The sequence below is a fragment of the Haliotis rubra genome, unplaced genomic scaffold, assembly GCF_003918875.1.
Source record: "Haliotis rubra isolate DU_JTF1 unplaced genomic scaffold, ASM391887v1 Scf25, whole genome shotgun sequence".
NCBI lineage: Eukaryota > Metazoa > Mollusca > Gastropoda > Lepetellida > Haliotidae > Haliotis > Haliotis rubra.
In genome coordinates, this window is record NW_025766558.1 from 3,201,892 (window position 1) to 3,222,660 (window position 20,769).

At 40.6% G+C, this 20,769-nt stretch overlaps 1 protein-coding gene across 5 annotated transcripts in view; it reads left to right on the forward strand.

Moving 5' to 3' along the window:
• LOC124279440 (estrogen receptor-like) overlaps positions 1–20,769 on the forward strand; it is a 175,262-nt gene that overhangs the window by 131,603 nt on the left and 22,890 nt on the right. For 4 of the 5 annotated variants that reach the window (XM_046715269.1, XM_046715267.1, XM_046715268.1 and 1 more), the window contains exons 4-6: positions 12,597–12,829; positions 17,456–17,581; positions 18,725–18,838. In XM_046715269.1, coding sequence (XP_046571225.1) covers positions 12,597–12,829; positions 17,456–17,581; positions 18,725–18,838 — 473 coding nt within the window. The remainder of the gene's footprint in view (positions 1–12,596; positions 12,830–17,455; positions 17,582–18,724; positions 18,839–20,769) is intronic. The other variant, XM_046715271.1, reaches the window with a different exon arrangement.

Consider the following 20,769-nt stretch of genomic DNA (forward strand, 5'->3'; position numbering starts at 1 on the left):
GACTATGTGTTACAGTTGCTGTAATAGCTAGAGACTATGTGTTACAGTTGCTGTAATAGCTAGAGACCATGTGTTACAGTTGCTGTAATAGCTAGAGACTATGCGTTTCAGCTTGCTGTAATAGCTAGAGACTATGTGTTACAGTTGCTGTAATAGCCAGAGACTATGTGTTACAGTTGCTGTAATAGCTAGAGACTATGTGTTACAGTTGCTGTAATAGCTAGAGACTATGTGTTACAGTTGCTGTAATAGCTAGAGACTATGTGTTACAGTTGCTGTAATAGCTAGAGATTATGTGTTCCAGTTGCTGTAATAGCTAGAGACTATGTGTTACAGTTGCTGTAATAGCTAGAGACCATGTGTTACAGTTGCTGTAATAGCTAGAGACTATGTGTTCCAGTTGCTGTAATAGCTAGAGACTATGTGTTACAGTTGCTGTAATAGCTAGAGACTATGTGTTACAGTTGCTGTAATAGCTAGAGACTATGTGTTACAGTTGCTGTAATAGCTAGAGACTATGTGTTCCAGTTGCTGTAATAGGCAGAGACTATGTTTACAGTTGCTGCAATAGCTAGAGACTATGTGTTACAGTTGCTGTAATAGCTAGAGACTATGTGTTACAGTTGCTGTAATAGCTAGAGACTATGTGTGTTACAGTTGCTGTAATAGCTAGAGACTATGTGTTCCAGTTGATGTAATAGCTAGAGACTATGTGTTACAGTTGCTGTAATAGCTAGAGACTATGTGTTACAGTTGCTGTAATAGCTAGAGACTATGTGTTACAGTTGCTGTAATAGCTAGAGACTATGTGTTACAGTTGCTGTAATAGCTAGAGACTATGTGTTACAGTTGCTGTAATAGCTAGAGACTATGTGTTACAGTTGCTGTAATAGCTAGAGACTATGTGTTACAGTTGCTGTAATAGCTAGAGACTATGTGTTACAGTTGCTGTAATAGCTAGAGACTATGTGTTACAGCTGCTGTAATAGCTAGAGACTATGTGTTACAGTTGCTGTAATAGCTAGAGACTATGTGTTACAGTTGCTGTAATAGCTAGAGACTATGTGTTACAGTTGCTGTAATAGCTAGAGACTATGTGTTCCAGTTGCTGTAATAGCTAGAGACTATGTGTTACAGTTGCTGTAATAGCTAGAGACTATGTGTTCCAGTTGCTGTAATAGCTAGAGACTATGTGTTACAGTTGCTGTAATAGCTAGAGACTATATGCGCTACAGTTGCTGTAATAGCTAGAGACTATGTGTTACAGTTGCTGTAATAGCTAGAGACTATGTGTTCCAGTTGCTGTAATAGCTAGAGACTATGTGTTACAGTTGCTGTAATAGCTAGAGACTATGTGTTACAGTTGCTGTAATAGCTAGAGACTATGTGTTACAGTTGCTGTAATAGCTAGAGACTATGTGTTACAGTTGCTGTAATAGCTAGAGACTATGTGTTACAGCTGCTGTAATAGCTAGAGACTATGTGATACAGTTGCTGCAATAGCTAGAGACTATGTGTTACAGTTGCTGTAATAGCTAGAGACTATGTGTTACAGTTGCTGTAATAGCTAGAGACTATGTGTTACAGTTGCTGTAATAGCTAGAGACTATGTGTTACAGTTGCTGTAATAGCTAGAGACTATGTGTTACAGTTGCTGTAATAGCCAGAGACTATGTGTTACAGTTGCTGTAATAGCTAGAGACTATGTGTTACAGTTGCTGTAATAGCTAGAGACTATGTGATACAGTTGCTGTAATAGCTAGAGACTATGTGTTACAGTTGCTGTAATAGCTAGAGACTATGTGTTACAGCTTGCTGTAATAGCTAGAGACTATGTGTTACAGTTGCTGTAATAGCTAGAGACTATGTGATTACAGTTGCTGTAATAGCTAGAGACTATGTGTTACAGTTGCTGTAATAGCTAGAGACTATGTGTTACAGTTGCTGTAATAGCTAGAGACTATGTTACAGTTACAGTTGCTGTAATAGCTAGAGACTATGTGATACAGTTGCTGTAATAGCTAGAGACTATGTGTTACAGTTGCTGTAATAGCTAGAGACTATGTGTTACAGTTGCTGTAATAGCTAGAGACTATGTGTTACAGTTGCTGTAATAGCTAGAGACTATGTGTTCCAGTTGCTGTAATAGCTAGAGACTATGTGTTACAGTTGCTGTAATAGCTAGAGACTATGCGTTACAGTTGCTGTAATAGCTAGAGACTATGTGTTACCATGTGTTACAGACTATGATGCAATAGCTAGAGACAATGTGTTACAGTTGCTGTAATAGCTAGAGACCATGTGTTCCAGTTGCTGTAATAGCCAGAGACTATGTGTTACAGTTGCCGTAATAGCTAGAGACTATGTGTTACAGTTGCTGTAATAGCCAGAGACTATGTGTTACAGTTGCTGTAATAGCTAGAGACCATGTGTTACAGTTGCTGTAATAGCTAGAGACTATGTGTTACAGTTGCTGTAATAGCTAGAGATTATGTGTTACAGTTGCTGTAATAGCTAGAGACTATGTGTTACAGTTGCTGTAATAGCTAGAGACTATGTGTTACAGTTGCTGTAATAGCCAGAGACTATGTGTTCCAGTTGCTGTAATAGCTAGAGACTATGTGTTACAGTTGCTGTAATAGCTAGAGACTATGTGTTACAGTTGCTGTAATAGCTAGAGACTATGTGTTACAGTTGCTGTAATAGCTAGAGAGACTATGTGTTACAGTTGCTGTAATAGCTAGAGACTATGCGTTACAGTTGCTGTAATAGCTAGAGACTATGTGTTACAGTTGCTGTAATAGCTAGAGACTATGTGTTACAGTTGCTGTAATAGCTAGAGACTATGTGTTACAGCTTGCTGTAATAGCTAGAGACTATGTGTTACAGTTGCTGTAATAGCTAGAGACTATGTGTTACAGTTGCTGTAATAGCCAGAGACTATGTGTTACAGTTGCTGTAATAGCTAGAGACTATGTGTTACAGCTGCTGTAATAGCTAGAGACTATGTGATACAGTTGCTGTAATAGCCAGAGACTATGTGTTACAGCTGCTGTTATAGCTAGAGACTATGTGTTACAGTTGCTGTAATAGCCAGAGACTATGTGTTACAGTTGCTGTAATAGCCAGAGACTATGTGTTACAGTTGCTGTAATAGCCAGAGACTATGTGTTACAGTTGCTGTAATAGCTAGAGACTATGTGTTCCAGTTGCTGTAATAGCTAGAGACTATGTGTTACAGTTGCTGTAATAGCTAGAGACTATGTGTTACAGTTGCTGTAATAGCTAGAGACTATGTGTTACAGTTGCTGTAATAGCTAGAGACTATGTGTTACAGTTGCTGTAATAGCTAGAGACTATGTGTTACAGTTGCTGTAATAGCTAGAGACTATGTGTTCCAGTTGCTGTAATAGCTAGAGACTATGTGATACAGTAGTTTTGATAGCTGAACGCAGTGATACAACAGTTTTCATAGCAAGAGACTGTGATACAACAGTTTTCATAGCAAGAGACTATCTGATACAACAGTTTTCATGGCAAGAGACTATGTGATACAACAGTTTCATTGCGAGAGACTATGTGATACAACAGTTTTCATAACTAGAGACTATGTGATACAACAGTTTTGACAGCTGGCTACTATGTGATGCATTAGTTTTGATACATGGAGACTATGTGATACATCAGTTTTGATAGCAAGAGACTATGTGATACATAAGTTTTGATAGCTGGAAACTATATGTTACAGTTGTTGTCATTGCTAGAGACTATGTGATACATCAGTTTTGATAGCTAGAGACTATGTGATACATTAGTTTTGATAGCTAGAGACTATGTGATACAACAGTTTTGATAGCTAGAGACTATGTGATACAACAGTTTTGATACCGTGACTAACAGACTATGTGATACAACAGTTTTGATAGCTAGAGACTATGTGATACAACAGTTTTGATAGCTAGAGACTATGTGATACAACAGTTTTGATACCGAGTGACTATGTGGTACAACAGTTTTGATAGCTAGAGACTATGTGATACAACAGTTTTGATAGCTAGAGACTATGTGATACAACAGTTTTGATACCGAGTGACTATGTCATACAACAGTTTTGATAGCTAGAGACTATAGTATGCAATAGCCATCCTCTAGAAATATCTCAGTTGTAGTTTACACCAGAGTGAGGTAACAATGAACATATTTGTCATAAAATAAATGTGGTAATACGAACACTAACCATTTTCTTTCTGTATCTGATATTATATAAATAAGGCCAGCTGTGTCAGTGTTTAGTCACTAGTCGGTGCTGCTCCAAGATCTAATCAACGGTTTTATTGATAGTTAATTGTATTTAAATAGCGTATTAAAATAATGCCATTATTCTGTTCTTGCTTACAGTATATTGTTACAAATTTACACCTTTGATAAGGTTGTCATGTAGATTGTCAGAGTTGTACTGTTGTGCTTCTGTGCATAGCAGTAGCTCAAAGATTGTTACACAATTAAACCACTGTGTTGTGTTCATGTAGGTTGTAACAAAGTTATAGCACTGGTCTTAGTAACAGGGAGACGTTAGAAAGTTATGCCACTGTGTTGTGTACATGTAGGTTGTAACAAAGTTATAGCACTGGTCTTAGTAACAGGGAGATGTTAGAAAGTTATAGCATTGTGTTGTGTACATGTAGGTTGTAACAAAGTTATAGCACTGGTCTTAGTAACAGGGAGATGTTAGAAAGTTATAGCACAATGTTGTGTATATGTAGGTTGTAACAAAGTTATAGCACTGGTCTTAGTAACAGGGAGACGTTAGAAAGTTATACCACTGTGTTGTGTATATGTAGGTTGTAACAAAGTTATAGCACATGTCTTAGTAACAGGAAGACGTTAGAAAGTTATACCATTGTGTTGTGTACATGTAGGTTGTAACAAAGTTATAGCACTGGTCTTAGTAACAGGGAGACGTTAGAAAGTTATACCATTGTGTTGTGTACATGTAGGTTGTAACAAAGTTATAGCACATGTCTTAGTAACAGGGAGACGTTAGAAAGTTGTACCATTGTGTTGTGTACATGTAGGTTGTAACAAAGTTATAGCACATGTCTTTAGTAACAGGGAGACGTTAGAAAGTTATACCATTGTGTTGTGTACATGTAGGTTGTAACAAAGTTATAGCACATGTCTTAGTAACAGGGAGACGTTAGAAAGTTATACCATCGTGTTGTGTACATGTAGGTTGTAACAAAGTTATAGCACTGGTCTTAGTAACAGGGAGATGTTGGAAAGTTATACCATTGTGTTGTGTACATGTAGGTTGTAACAAAGTTATAGCACATGTCTTTAGTAACAGGGAGACGTTAGAAAGTTATACCATTGTGTTGTGTACATGTAGGTTGTAACAAAGTTATAGCACATGTCTTAGTAACAGGGAGACGTTAGAAAGTTATACCATTGTGTTGTGTACATGTAGGTTGTAACAAAGTTATAGCACATGTCTTAGTAACAGGGAGACGTTAGAAAGTTATACCATTGTGTTGTGTACATGTAGGTTGTAACAAAGTTATAGCACATGTCTTAGTAACAGGGAGACGTTAGAAAGTTATACCATTGTGTTGTGTACATGTAGGTTGTAACAAAGTTATAGCACATGTCTTAGTAACAGGGAGACGTTAGAAAGTTATACCATTGTGTTGTGTACATGTAGGTTGTAACAAAGTTATAGCACATGTCTTAGTAACAGGGAGACGTTAGAAAGTTATACCATTGTGTTGTGTACATGTAGGTTGTAACAAAGTTATAGCACTGGTCTTAGTAACAGGGAGACGTTAGAAAGTTATACCATTGTGTTGTGTACATGTAGGTTGTAACAAAGTTATAGCACTGGTCTTAGTAACAGGGAGATGTTAGAAAGTTATACCATTGTGTTGTGTACATGTAGGTTGTAACAAAGTTATAGCACATGTCTTAGTAACAGGGAGACGTTAGAAAGTTATACCATTGTGTTGTGTACATGTAGGTTGTAACAAAGTTATAGCACATGTCTTAGTAACAGGGAGACGTTAGAAAGTTATACCATTGTGTTGTGTACATGTAGGTTGTAACAAAGTTATAGCACTGGTCTTAGTAACAGGGAGACGTTAGAAAGTTATACCATTGTGTTGTGTACATGTAGGTTGTAACAAAGTTATAGCACATGTCTTAGTAAACAGGAGACGCGTTAGAAAGTTATACCATTGTGTTGTGTACATGTAGGTTGTAACAAAGTTATAGCACTGGTGTTAGTAACAGGGAGACGTTAGAAAGTTGTACCATTGTGTTGTGTACATGTAGGTTGTAACAAAGTTATAGCACTAGTCTTAGTAACAGGGAGATGTTAGAAAGTTATACCATTGTGTTGTGTACATGTAGGTTGTAACAAAGTTATAGCACTGGTGTTAGTAACAGGGAGACGTTAGAAAGTTGTACCATTGTGTTGTGTACATGTAGGTTGTAACAAAGTTATAGCACATGTCTTAGTAACAGGGAGATGTTAGAAAGTTGTACCATTGTGTTGTGTACATGTAGGTTGTCGCAAAGTTATAGCACTGGTGTTAGTAACAGGGAAATGTTATATAATTTTGTGCTGTGAATTCATTTCTATAGAGGATTTTCCAGTTGTTCTACAGTCCTGCGGGCTAGCCCAATGGTTAAAGCGTCCACTAGTCACGCTGAAGACCCGGGTTCCATTCCCCACATGGGAACAATGTGTGAAGCCCATTTCTGGTGTCCCCCGCCCTCATATTGCTGGAATATTGCTAAAAGCATCGTAAAACCATACTCACTCACTCACTCTACAGTGCTGCATGTTGCTCCTGAGATACTGATGCGGTACATGCTAGTGTTGTACCAATATTCATGATGTATCTACTGCACTGCTTGGCATTCAAGCCCAGTTACATGTGCTCATATGGCTTCTTTCGCTAACCCATGAGTCAAAGTTTCATAAACACTCATATGTCCCTAAATGTCATCTGATGGAGGATCATGAAACAGGTCTAGTCTGTAGATTATAAACAGTAATTATGTCTTCCCGCCAGGCTCATCAATTAGGTACGATGCCTGAGTCTAGTCAGTCGCAGACTGGTTCATTAGTGCACTGTGTGAAATTGGATAGCTGTCTGCTTAAACGAGAGTGACTAGTGGTTGTCTCATGGAAATAGATCCTTGTACTTGAGTATGCAAACATGAAAAATGATTTCCATATAGTGACCTAGCAAGTAATTATCACCCTCAGTCTAGCGTGCAGGAGATAGGGTCTGCCATCGTTATAATATGTCACGTCAATAGTCATTATTGTGTTGGAACATGTTGTTTGCTTGTTGTTTAAAGATGCTTTCAGCAATATTCCAGCTATATGACGGCGCTCTGTAATTAATCAAATCTGGACCAGACAATCCAGTGGTTGATGTCCTGAGTACTGATCTATGTATTTGGGGACATGATAACATGCATTGATCAAGTCTGTGAGTCTGACCACCCAATCCTGTTACCAAGCACGGAAGGGTTGCTGATGAACAATTCTAACTCCGATCTTCAAAGGTAGTATTCCAATTCTATGACTGCTTGCATTAATGTTAACTGGTCCGACTTCAGGTCATGTGTTGTACTGATGTGGTGGAGCCCACACTGTGTGGAGTAGAAGTATACGTTAATGACAGTGTTCATGCAGCCATGCAGTGTCTCCAGAATTTGAATTTTAGAATTGTTAATGAAATATAATGTTTCCTGGTTGAGGTATTAATGATTTTGTTCAGAGCAAGTAAGTAGATTGTTGCTTTGGAAATTTTAAAAGAGATGTATCTATATAAAATATGTTTATGTAGAGACAGTTAATCGACATACTTCAAACTAATTAACATCTTGTTTTGTTATCATGAGCGTCTTAATAATTACAACATAGCCTTGTAGACCATAAACTAAGTAGAATAGCTTCTGGAAAGTGACTAAGTGTTTGAAGATGACTGCCAGACAGAAGTGTTCTATGCTGTAAGATATGCTTCTTGTGATGCCAGACAGAAGTGTTCTATGCTGTAGAATGCTTCTCGTGATGCCAGACAGAAGTGTTCTATGCTGTAGAATCCTTCTTGTGATGCCAGACAGATGTGTTCTATGCTGTAGAATGCTTCTTGTGATGCCAGACAGAAGTGTTCTATGCTGTAGGATATGCTTCTTGTGATGCCAGACAGATGTGTTCTATGCTGTAGAATGCTTCTTGTGATGCCAGACAGGAGTGTTCTATGCTGTAAGATATGCTTCTTGTGATGGCAGACAGATGTGTTCTATGCTGTAGAATGCTTCTTGTGATACCAGACAAGTGTTCTATGCTGTAGAATCCTTCTTGTGATGCCAGACAGATGTGTTCTATGCTGTAGAATGCTTCTTGTGATGCCAGACAGAAGTGTTCTATGCTGTAGGATATGCTTCTTGTGATGCCAGACAGATGTGTTCTATGCTGTAGAATCCTTCTTGTGATGCCAGACAGATGTGTTCTATGCTGTAGAATCCTTCTTGTGATGCCAGACAGAAGTGTTCTATGCTGTAGAATGCTTCTTGTGATGCCAGACAGAAGTATTCTATGCTGTAGAATGCTTCTTGTGATGCCAGATGTGTTCTATGCTGTAAAATATGCTTCTTGTGATGCCAGACAAATGTGTTCTATGCTGTAGAATCCTTCTCGTGATGCCAGACAGATGTGTTCTATGCTGTAGAATCCTTCTTGTGATGCCAGACAGATGTGTTCTATGTTGTAGAATGCTTCTTGTGATGCCAGACAGATGTGTTCTATGCTGTAGAATCCTTCTTGTGATGCCAGACAGATGTGTTCTATGCTGTAGAATGCTTCATGTAGTGCCAGACAGAAGTGTTTTATGCTGTAGAATCCTTCTTGTGATGCCAGACAGATGTGTTCTATGCTGTAGAATGCTTCTTGCAATGCCAGACAGAAGTGTTCTATGCTGTAGAATGCTTCTTGTGATGTCAGACAGAAGTGTTCTATGCTGTAGAATCCTTCTTGTGATGCCAGACAGAGGTGCTCTATGTTGTAGAATGCTTCATGTAGTGCCAGACAGATCTGTTCTATGCTGTAGAATGCTTCATGTAGTGCCAGACAGAAGTGTTCTATGCTGTAGAATTCCTGTGATGCCAGACAGAAGTGTTCTATGTTGTAGAATGCTTCATGTAGTGCCAGACAGATGTGTTCTATGCTGTAGAATGCTTCATGTAGTGCCAGACAGAAGTGTTCTATGTTGTAGAATGCTGCATGTAGTGCCAGACAGAAGTGTTCTATGCTGTAGAATGCTTCTTGTGATGCCAGATGTGTTCTATGCTGTAAAATATGCTTCTTGTGATGCCAGACAGATGTGTTCTATGCTGTAGAATCCTTCTCGTGATGCCAGACAGAAGTGTTCTATGCTGTAGAATGCTTCATGTAGTGCCAGACAGAAGTGTTCTATGCTGTAGAATCCTTCTTGTGATGCCAGACAGATGTGTTCTATGCTGTAGAATGCTTCATGTAGTGCCAGACAGAAGTGTTCTATGCTGTAGAATGCTTCTTGCAATGCCAGACAGAAGTGTTCTATGCTGTAGAATCCTTCTTGTGATGCCAGACAGATGTGTTCTATGCTGTTTTCTGTGTTATAGTTGTAACTGGTGATGCCTAAAACATACTATAAGAACTCGACGTATGTTGTTGCCATATATTGATTTATTGACAGTAAGTTAGTTAACATCTACCAGGAGTGGTACTCTTGAGAACAAAGAAGATATTGTGGTCGCAGCCATGCGAACCTACATCTGCCTCAGTCAGTCGTCCTTAGTTTGCACTGACTAGTCAGTTAGGAGAGTCACTTGTCCTTAGTTTGCACCGAGTGAAGTCGAGGGAGTCAATCAGTTTGCACAACCTGAGAGAGATGATAATGCTTAGACAGAAACATATAAAATATTTCTTACAGAAAACAAAGAGGTTCTATTACTTGTAAAATGAGACTTTGCATAGATTTATAATTTGTGAGAAATGCCTTTGAAAACAAATTTGCAGGATTGTCAAAAATATTTATACCAGTTAAATGTTAGATTTCATATCCTGTTGAGTAGATATTGCCCCCATTGTGCAAGGTAATAAGTGAGTGCATTTGTACTGAATTCCATTTCAACATGTTTTCAGTGTGTTAGTGGATCGAGGGAGAGTCTAAACAAGAATAATCTCTCTGACAATGGAGGGTGGTGGGGTAGCCTAGTGGTTAAAGCGTTCACTCGTCATGCCGAAGACCCGGGTTCGATTCCCCACATGGGCACAGTGTGTGAAGCCCATTTCTGGTGTCCCCAACCGTGATATTGTTGGAATATTGCTAAAAGCGTAGTAAAACCCAACTCACTCACTCACTCACTGACAATTAAAGTCCTTCCTTAATGTTGTCATGCTTCTGCTATAGGCTGCCTGGTTTCAGATTTTTCAAAACTGAGGGGATGGGATGGATGCTTCTCTCTTGTATTGACCTCATCGCTGATGTTAGTGTTATAACTTCGAGGTGTAATGATTCATTCATTGCAGTGGTTCAGTGGCAACACGTCAAGAACATAATATCAATATTACATGTGCTGCACTACACTGTCAATAGTATTGATGTCATAACCTGAAAAAGATATACTGGTAATCCATTGTGCTGTGATCCACAATGTACCTTGCTTAAAGAGACACATGGGAGGAATCGTTACAGAAGAGGAATTCTGAATCAATCGTTAGATTTTCCAGCATCTTTTTAGTAAAGCCAGGGAATCTCACTGTAATGTGACACAGGTGTACAAAGAGAAATGGTGGAGAATGTTACTTCATTGTGTTCTACCTAGACTAATGCTTAGTCTCTGAAGATATATAATTTTGATAGTAACAAACAAGCCCATTTAAATTTAATAGGAGCCCCAGGGAGACCAGAGATTCAGAACCTGAGGAAATCTAGACTTGCTTTATTTGGGGCTTTAGCACTGCAGAGAGGGCTTGTCAGTAGGGAAAATAATGTGGTTCAGGGACTGTGAGACAGACTATGTTCTACCCTACATGGAGAGAAGTCTGATACAAATGCTCTGCAATGTTATAGGCATATATTTTAAGATACAGGCCTCATTACAGGCCATATTAATAGAGGGTACAGGTCTCTGGTCCCGTTGATACAGAATGCATATATCAATGGTCCCGTTGATAGAATATGCATATGTCAATGGTCCTGTCGATAGTGGACACAGGACTTCATAGTCCTATTGGTAGAGGATACAGATCTCAACGGTGTTGTCAATGGAGGATGCAAATCTCAATGATCCCATCAATACAGAATACATATCTCAATGGTCCTGTTGATAGTGGACACAGGACTTCATAGTCCTATCGGTAGAGGATACCAGTTTCTATAGTCCCATCAAGGAATATTATAAACTTTTCATTAATGGAAGATTCAGGTCCCAAAAGACCCGTCTGTTGCATCCTGCATGGGTGTTAAGGACAACTAAAATGAAAATAATTATTCCAATTTTGCTTTTTAAACAAACATATTTGGGGTGTGCAGCAGTATGTGACAAGCGTTTTCTTTGTCTTGGATGTGATTCTCAGCATCTGCACAGTTACTGTTTCTCTCATGTATTTTTAATCCTTGCCCTTTAAATATTTGCATCTATGTGAAGCCTAGTGGGTCATATTAACAAACACAATGAAATCATATCACTATGACTGGACTGCTGCATTGTGGGATACACATGCATGTCACCTGATCCAACAATGATGTTTCTTTCCTGGGAAATCCTGAATGATAGATGAATGTGAACAATGGCTGAGTGGCCTTTGTCAAATGAGAAGTGATTTGATGAATTGACAGGTTGCCATTTTCATTTCCTTCCACGGCTGTTTCTTTTTGTTCTGATGTATGCTCCATTATATGCTTTGCCATAATCTGACCAGAACATCTTGGTGGATATATCATAATCTGGCCAGAACATCTTGGTGGATATATCATAATCTGGCCAGAACATCTTGGTGGATATATCATATATCTGGCCAGAACATCTTGGTGGATATATCATAATCTGGCCAGAACATCTTGGTGGATATATCATAATCTGGCCAGAACATATATCATAATCTGGCCAGAACATCTTGGTGGATATATCATAATCTGGCCAGAACATCTTGGTGGATATATCATATATCTGAACATCTTGAGAACATTTTGGTGGATATATCATATATCTGGCCAGAACATCTTGGTGGATATATCATAATCTGGCCAGAACATCTTGGTGGATATATCATATATCTGAACAGAACATTTTGGTGGATATATCATAATCTGACCAGAACATATTGGTGGATATTGCATAATCTGACCAGAAAATCATGGTGGATATATCATATATCTGACCAGAACATTGTGGTGGATATATCGTATATCTGGCCAGAACATCTTGGTGGATATACCATATGTCTCACGGGAATGCCTTGGTGTATATATCTCATATTTGACCAGTACTCATCTGTGTTTTTATGACATGCCTGACAAGTTTCTGTTTTGTTGCAGGGAGTGCAGTGGCACCAAGTCTCCTAAGGAAGAAGGGCGGATGGTGTCGCCAGGTGCATGCATACCGGTGCAGGTGCAACATGCGCAGAGCATGTTGCCTGCCGGTGCACACCCACAGGCGCCGACGTCAACCACAACAGACGGGCTGGACCCAGAGAAAAAGTTTCTGCCACCCATTGATCCCCGCACCAACCTTGTTCAGGCACCACACCCTAAACAGGAGATGCCTTCAGGTACATAGAATTGTAGGGATGCTTCTTGGTCAGTGCTTACAATTTGTGGTAGTTGGCTAGACCATGGCTACTAAATAGTACAGGCCAAGTATGCATCCAGTGATGGTAGTTCTCATTGACAAGGTACATTTGAAAGCTATATATAATTCTGAACTTGTTTTCATTGCTTCATATTTGCTTCAAATTGCACTGAATAAAACTGATGAACTGAGGGGTAGACAGGTATAGATGGTAGACTGCTTCAACAGAGGGGTAGACAGGTAGAGATGGTAGACTGCTTCAACAGATGGAGGTAGACAGGTAGAGATGGTAGACTGCTTCAACAGATGGGTAGACAGGTAGAGATGGTAGACTGCTTCAACAGATGGGTAGAGAGATGATAGACTGCTTCAACAGATGGAGGTAGACAGGTAGAGATGGTAGACTGCTTCAACAGATGGGTAGACAGGTAGAGATGGTAGACTGCTTCAACAGATGGAGGTAGACAGGTAGAGATGGTAGACTGCTTCAACAGATGGGTAGACAGGTAGAGATGGTAGACTGCTTCAACAGATGGGTAGACAGGTAGGTAGACAGGTAGAGATGGTGGACTGCTTCAACAGATGGGTAACAGACAGGTAGAGATGGTGGTGACTGCTTCAACAGAGGGTAGACAGGCATAGAGGTGGAGGTAGAGATGGTAGAGATAGATGGTAGACTGCTTCGAGGGTAACAGATGGGGCTAGACAGGTAGATGATGACTGCTTCAACAGATGGGTAGACTAGAGATGGGAGACTTCTTCAGAGGGTTAGCTTCAACAGATGGGTAGACAGGTAGAGATGGTAGACTGCTTCAACAGATGGGGTAGACAGGTAGAGATGGTAGACTGCTTCAACAGATGGGTAGACAGGTAGAGATGGTAGACTGCTTCAACAGATGGGTAGACAGGTAGAGATGGTAGACTGCTTCAACAGATCGAGGTAGACAGGTTTAGATGGTAGACTGTTTCACTTCACGGTAGAGGTATGTGTATATATTGTGTGCTTGTAACACCATGTACACTGTTAGTCCATTGAACTGAGCAGAACCAGGTGATGTTTGTATGTTAGTCTGCTGTATTGCTGGGTAGGATGATGAAACCAATCACGTGGCGTCTATGGCTCGGTATTTGGGCTCAGTAAGCGGGGATTAACCGTCTTGTGAATGCTCTGCTCTCCATGTGCCCATTCAGTGAGGTCAAGTGGCAGGTCAAGGTTTTTGTGGTGTTCGGTTAGCTCACAGGTTAACAGGTATGAATAGCCATTATATACTCAACGTTTTTATCAAGTAGATTCAGATGACTTGTATGTGCTTTGGAGGGTGAGGCCTCATGGCAGTATTTAGTGTTTGACACATACATATTGTGTGTGTACATAAAACTCTCGATCATGATTGATACTGGACTTCCATGAATGAGTGTAAATATATATACTTTGTACAGGAAAAGGGAGACTATAAAATTGTTAGTGTCTTGTAATATTTCTTATTTTGGATGAAAACAATGGGACATGTTGCATGTGTATAAAACATGCACATGATATGTCAGTTGATCATATGGCTGGTTACACTGTATGTGGGCTATTAAGTGATCATATGGTTGGTTACACTATACATGTGTTGCATTAGGTGATCATGTGGTTGGTTATACTATACATGTGTCAAATTACCGGTAGGTGATCGTGTGGTTGGTCATATTATACATGTGTCACATTAGGTGATCATATGGTTGGTATACTACACATGTGTTACATAAGGTGATCATGTGGTTGGTCATACTATACATGTGTTACATTAGGTGATCATGTGGTTGGTCATACTATACATGTGTTACATTAGGTGATCATGTGTTACATTAGTTGGTTATACTATACATGTGTTACATTAGGTGATCATGTGGTTGGTCATACTATACATGTGTTACATTAGGTGATCATATGGTTGGTTATACTATACATGTGTTACATTAGGTGATCATATGGTTGGTATACTATACATGTGTCACATTAGGTGTGACATATACTTGTGTCACATTACACATGTGATCATATGGCTGGTTATACTATACATGAGTCATATTAGGTGATCATATGGTTGATCATACTGTACATGGGCTATATTTGGTGACCATATGGTTGATTGAATTATATATATGCTACAGTAGGTTATCATATGGCTGCTTATGCTATACATGTGTCATATCAGGTGATCATATGGCTGGTTGTACTAAACATGTGTCATATCAGGTGATCATATGGTTGATTATATTATATATGTGCTATAAGTGTAACAGAGTTAGTTTCCTCCAGGTTTCCTGTGTGGGGTCACCACATGAAAGTTTGAGGTCAGCTTGATGGAGGTCATTGGTGTGGGTGTCTGAAAGTATGGAGGTCACTACCAGGAGAGTTTGGAATAAATTAGAATTCTTGATGAGCATCTGGTTTAATGTTTTGCATTTAATAATGTCCTTGGTAAGCAGTACAGGAAGTTGTACATCATAGCAGAGCTTTAGTCATGTGGTTGAAGAAGGATGACAAATCATTGGCTATTTATGAGAGTTGTTGGTTGTTGGTTTATGAAGATTGATAGTTCCAATTTTGCATTGTCTGCAACTTAGAATATGGAATCGGTAGTCTTGTCTCCCAAATGAAGGAAAGCCTTTCTGGTCTTAAACTAGCATTTACTCCCAGAAATAAGTTATCTTATTAGAATATATGTATAAATCTATGTATGTCTGATGGCCTCAGGACAATATTTACTGTCTAGAGATTTGCCATATACATTGTCATTCTAGACTGGACTCATTTTTATTTATTGTCTACTGTCTGGGAAAGGCTGGTCCCTCAGAGACACGATGTCATGTTGACTCTTTCTGAATACCATGATCATAAACATCCTGAGTATTGTGTCTGATAGAGATTTGCATACATCCAGAGTATTTGCAGATATCATGAGGATTGTGTCCTGAAAGGATTTACATGCATCCAGAGTATTGTGTCTTGAAGAGATTTGCAAACATCTGGAATATTGCCCCCCTCCATATGTTCAAGTATTGAACCCTGAAGAGATGTGGAAACATCTGGATCATTGTGTCCTGAAAAGATTCACATGCATTCAGAGTATTGTGTCCTGAAGAGATTTACATGCATAGTGTCCTGAAGAGATTTACATGCATAGTGTCCTGAAGAGATTTACATGCATATAGAGTACTGTGTCCTGCAGAGATTTACATGCATATAGAGTACATGTCCTGAAGAGATTTACATGCATATAGAGTACTGTGTCCTGAAGAGATTTACATGCATATAGAGTACTGTGTCCTGAAGAGATTTACATGCATTCAGAGTATTGTGTCCTGAAGAGATTTACATGCATATAGAGTACTGTGTCCTGAAGAGATTTACATGCATATAGAGTACTGTGTCCTGAAGAGATTTACATGCATATAGAGTACTGTGTCCTGAAGAGATTTACATGCATATAGAGTACTGTGTCCTGAAGAGATTTACATGCATATAGAGTACTGTGTCCTGAAGAGATTTACATGCATATAGAGTACTGTGTCCTGAAGAGATTTACATGCATATAGAGTACTGTGTCCTGAAGAGATTTACATGCATATAGAGTACTGTGTCCTGAAGAGATTTACATGCATATAGAGTACTGTGTCCTGAAGTTTACTGCATATAGTACTGTGTCCTGGAGAGATTTACATGCATATAGAGTACTGTGTCCTGAAGGTATTTACATGCATATAGAGTACTGTGTCCTGAAGAGATTTACATGCATAGTGTCCTGAAGAGATTTACATGCATATAGAGTACTGTGTCCTGAAGAGATTTACATGCATATAGAGTACTGTGTCCTGAAGAGATTTACATGCATATAGAGTACTGTGTCCTGAAGAGATTTACATGCATATATAGAGTGTCCTGAAGAATGTATAGAGTACTGTGTCCTGAAGAGATTTACATGCATATAGAGTACTGTGTCCTGAAGAGATTTACATGCATATAGAGTACTGTGTAGTGCATGTGTCCTGAAGAGATTTACATGCATATAGAGTACTGTGTCCTGAAGAGATTTACATGCATATAGAGTACTGTGTCCTGAAGAGATTTACATGCATATAGAGTACTGTGTCCTGAAGAGATTTACATGCATATAGAGTACTGTGTCCTGAAGAGATTTACATGCATATAGAGTACTGTGTCCTGAAGAGATTTACATGCATATAGAGTACTGTGTCCTGAAGAGATTTACATGCATATAGAGTACTGTGTCCTGAAGAGATTTACATGCATATAGAGTGTGTCCTGTTTCCTGAAGATTTACATGCATATAGAGTACTGTGTGTCCTGAAGAGATTTACATGCATAGTGTCCTGAAGAGATTTACATGCATATAGAGTACTGTGTCCTGAAGAGATTTACATGCATATAGAGTACTGTGTCCTGAAGAGATTTACATGCATCCAGTTGTACTGTTGTGATATGTCAGTTGTCATTGTATCCAGTAATTATTTGCTTGTATGTAATTATACAGTTGTTGTTGGTGGTGGCTGTGCTATATATCCTCCTGTAATAACTATGTGTGTTCTTGTGCTGCAGTGAGTGGGACATCCACCAAGTTGTGCCAGGTGTGTAATGACAACGCATCCGGCTTCCACTATGGTGTCTGGTCCTGCGAAGGCTGTAAGGCTTTCTTCAAACGAAGCATACAAGGTAAACTTCAAGGCATGTAGTATTCTACTCTCTTTACTGATCTACTCCTGGGGGTTTCTGGCTTAGAATTGGTCCCCAGCAATCTATGCTAGTTGTACGATACGACTTAATGGACTGTTGGCAGGCAACTTTGTTGATTGCATTTCTCGTAGTGAGGATTCCTGGGCATGTTTCCGGAATTCCATGATCACTTGATCGGCATACACCACACAGGGTTTGAGGCCTCCCTGCCACACAGGGATTGTGTCCTCTCTGCCACACAGGGATTGTGTCCTCTCTGACACACAGGGGTTGAGGCCTCCCTGCCACACAGGGGTTGAGGCCTCCCTGACACACGGGGGTTGAGGCCTCCCTGATATACAGGGGTTGAGGCCTCCCTGACACACAGGGGTTGAGGCCTCCCTGACACACAGGGGTTGAGGCCTCCCTGACACACAGGGATTGTGTCCTCCCTGACACACGGGGGTTGAGGCCTCCCTGACACACACGGGTTGAGGCCTCCCTGACACACGGTGGTTGAGGCCTCCCTGATATACAGAGGGTTAAGGCCTCTCTGACACACAGGGATTGAGGCCTCCCTGACACACAGGGATTGTGTCCTCTCTGACACACAGGGGTTAAGGCCTCTCTGACACACAGGGGTTGAGGCCTCTCTGACACACAGGGATTGAGGCCTCCCTGACACACAGGGATTGTGTCCTCTCTGACACACAGGGGTTAAGGCCTCTCTGACACACAGGGGTTAAGGCCTCTCTCTGACACACAGGGGTTGAGGCCTCTCTGACACCCAGGGGTTAAGGCCTCCCTGACACACAGGGGTTGAGGCCTCCCTGACACACAGGGGTTGAGGCCTCCCTGACACACAGGAGTTAAGGCCTCTCTGACACACAGGGGTTAAGGCCTCCCTGACACACAGGGGTTGAGGCCTCCCTGACACACAGGGGTTGAGGCCTCCCTGACACACAGAAGTTAAGGCCTCTCTGACACACAGGGGTTGAGGCCCCCCTGATAAATCTGTTGGGTGTGAAACCTCATTGACACACCTGCTAGGGATGTGGCCAACCAATCTTTGGTGTTACCACTGAGATGCAGAGAATATGCAATAGAATTTAAGTGATTAAGATGATTACTAACTCTATTTAGTTCTTCTTACAGGTCCCGTGGACTATGTATGTCCAGCAACTAACAACTGTACAATTGACAAACATCGTCGGAAGAGCTGCCAGGCATGCCGTCTCCGCAAATGTTATGAAGTTGGAATGAACAAAGGTATGATGATCCTTTACTATTTGACCTTATAGACCATTGACTAACACAGCTCAGGCAAACTGGACCAATCCCAAGTGTATGTTTAACTATTGGAAGTTTAATATGAGATTCTGTATCTTGTGTTTTGAAACAGTGTAGTGTTTGAGGCTTAACTAGTACTTTGTAATGGTGGGAGACTCGCTGAAACACAGGGGTGTAGGCCTCAGTTATACATGGGTTGAACACTCTCCGATACACATTGATTGAAGCCTTACTGTTACGCATTGATTGAAGCCTCACTGTTGAACATTGATTGAAGCCTCACTGTTGAACATTGATTGAAGCCTCACTGTTGCACATTGATTGAAGCCTCACTGTTGCACATTGATTGAGGCCTCGCTGTTGCACATTGACTGAAGCCTCACTGTTGTACATTGATTGAAGCCTCACTGTTGCACATTGATTGAAGCCTCACTGTTGTACATTGATTGAAGCCTCACTGTTGCACATTGATTGAAGCCTCACTGTTGCTGTTGTACATTGATTGAAGCCTCACTGTTGCACATTGATTGAAGCCTCACTGTTGCACATTGATTGAAGCCTCACTGTTGCACATTGATTGAAGCCTCACTGTTGTACATTGATTGAAGCCTCACTGTTGTACATTGATTGAGGTGAGGTGAAATTGGGTTTTACGTCGTGCTTGAGAATATTTCGCTCATATGACGACGTGCATGCGTGTGTATGTGTATGTGCAGCTGCTTGTACTAGCCCAGACTTAAGCTGGTTTTATAGTGCTAGCCCACTGAGATACCATGCCGCAGTGAAGCATGAATACCCCACTCAGACACATTATACTGACTCTGAGCCGACCAGTCCTTGTTGTACCCATTAATGCCAAGCGCCAGGCAGGGACCAACAAGTACCATATTTTAACGTCTTTTGGTGTGACGCGGTCGGGATCGAACCCGCGACCTTCCGCTCTCCGGGTGGACGCTCTAACCACTACACCACAGAGGTGGTCGTACATTGATTGAAGCCTCACTGTTGTACATTGAATGAAGCCTCACTGTTGTATTGAGGCCTCACTGTTGTAAATTGAATGAAGCCTCACTGTTGTATATTGATTGAGGCCTCACTGTTGCGCATTGATTGAAGCCTCACTGTTACGCATTGATTGAAGCCTCACTGTTACACATTGATTGAAGCCTCACTGATATACAGGGGTTGAAGCCTCAGCTATACCTTTTTTGAGAGGCATTTAGAAGTTGGAGCAGCAAGGAAGGATAACAATATATGGATGAACAACTTCTTTATTACTGTGAGAGCAAAGTTCCGGTGTAGGTTCTAACAATGAAGCAAGTAATCACTTGTTATCCTTCCTTCCTCTGCCATACACAGATTGATACGTCACTGATACACAGAGGTTGAGGGCTCACTGATTGACTGGTGACACCACTTACACAGATTGATACGTCACTGATACACGGAGGTTGAGGGCTCACTGATTGACTGGTGACACCACTTACACAGATTGATACGTCACTGATACACGAGGTTGAGGGCTCACTGATTGACTGGTGACCCCACTTACACAGATTGATACGTCACTGAGGTTGAGGGCGGAGGTTGAGGGCTCACTGATTGACTGGTGACACCACTTACACAGATTGATGGTGACGCCACTGATACCACTGATACGGAGGTTGAGGGCTCACTGATTGACTGGTGACACCACTTACACAGATTGATACGTCACTGATACACGGAGGTTGAGGGCTCACTGATTGACTGGTGACAACACTTACACAGATTGATACGTCACTGATACACAGAGGTTGAGGGCTCACTGATTGACTGGTGACCCCACTTACACAGATTGATACGTCACTGATACAGGGAGGTTGAGGGCTCACTGATTGACTGGTGACACCACTTACCCAGATTGATAC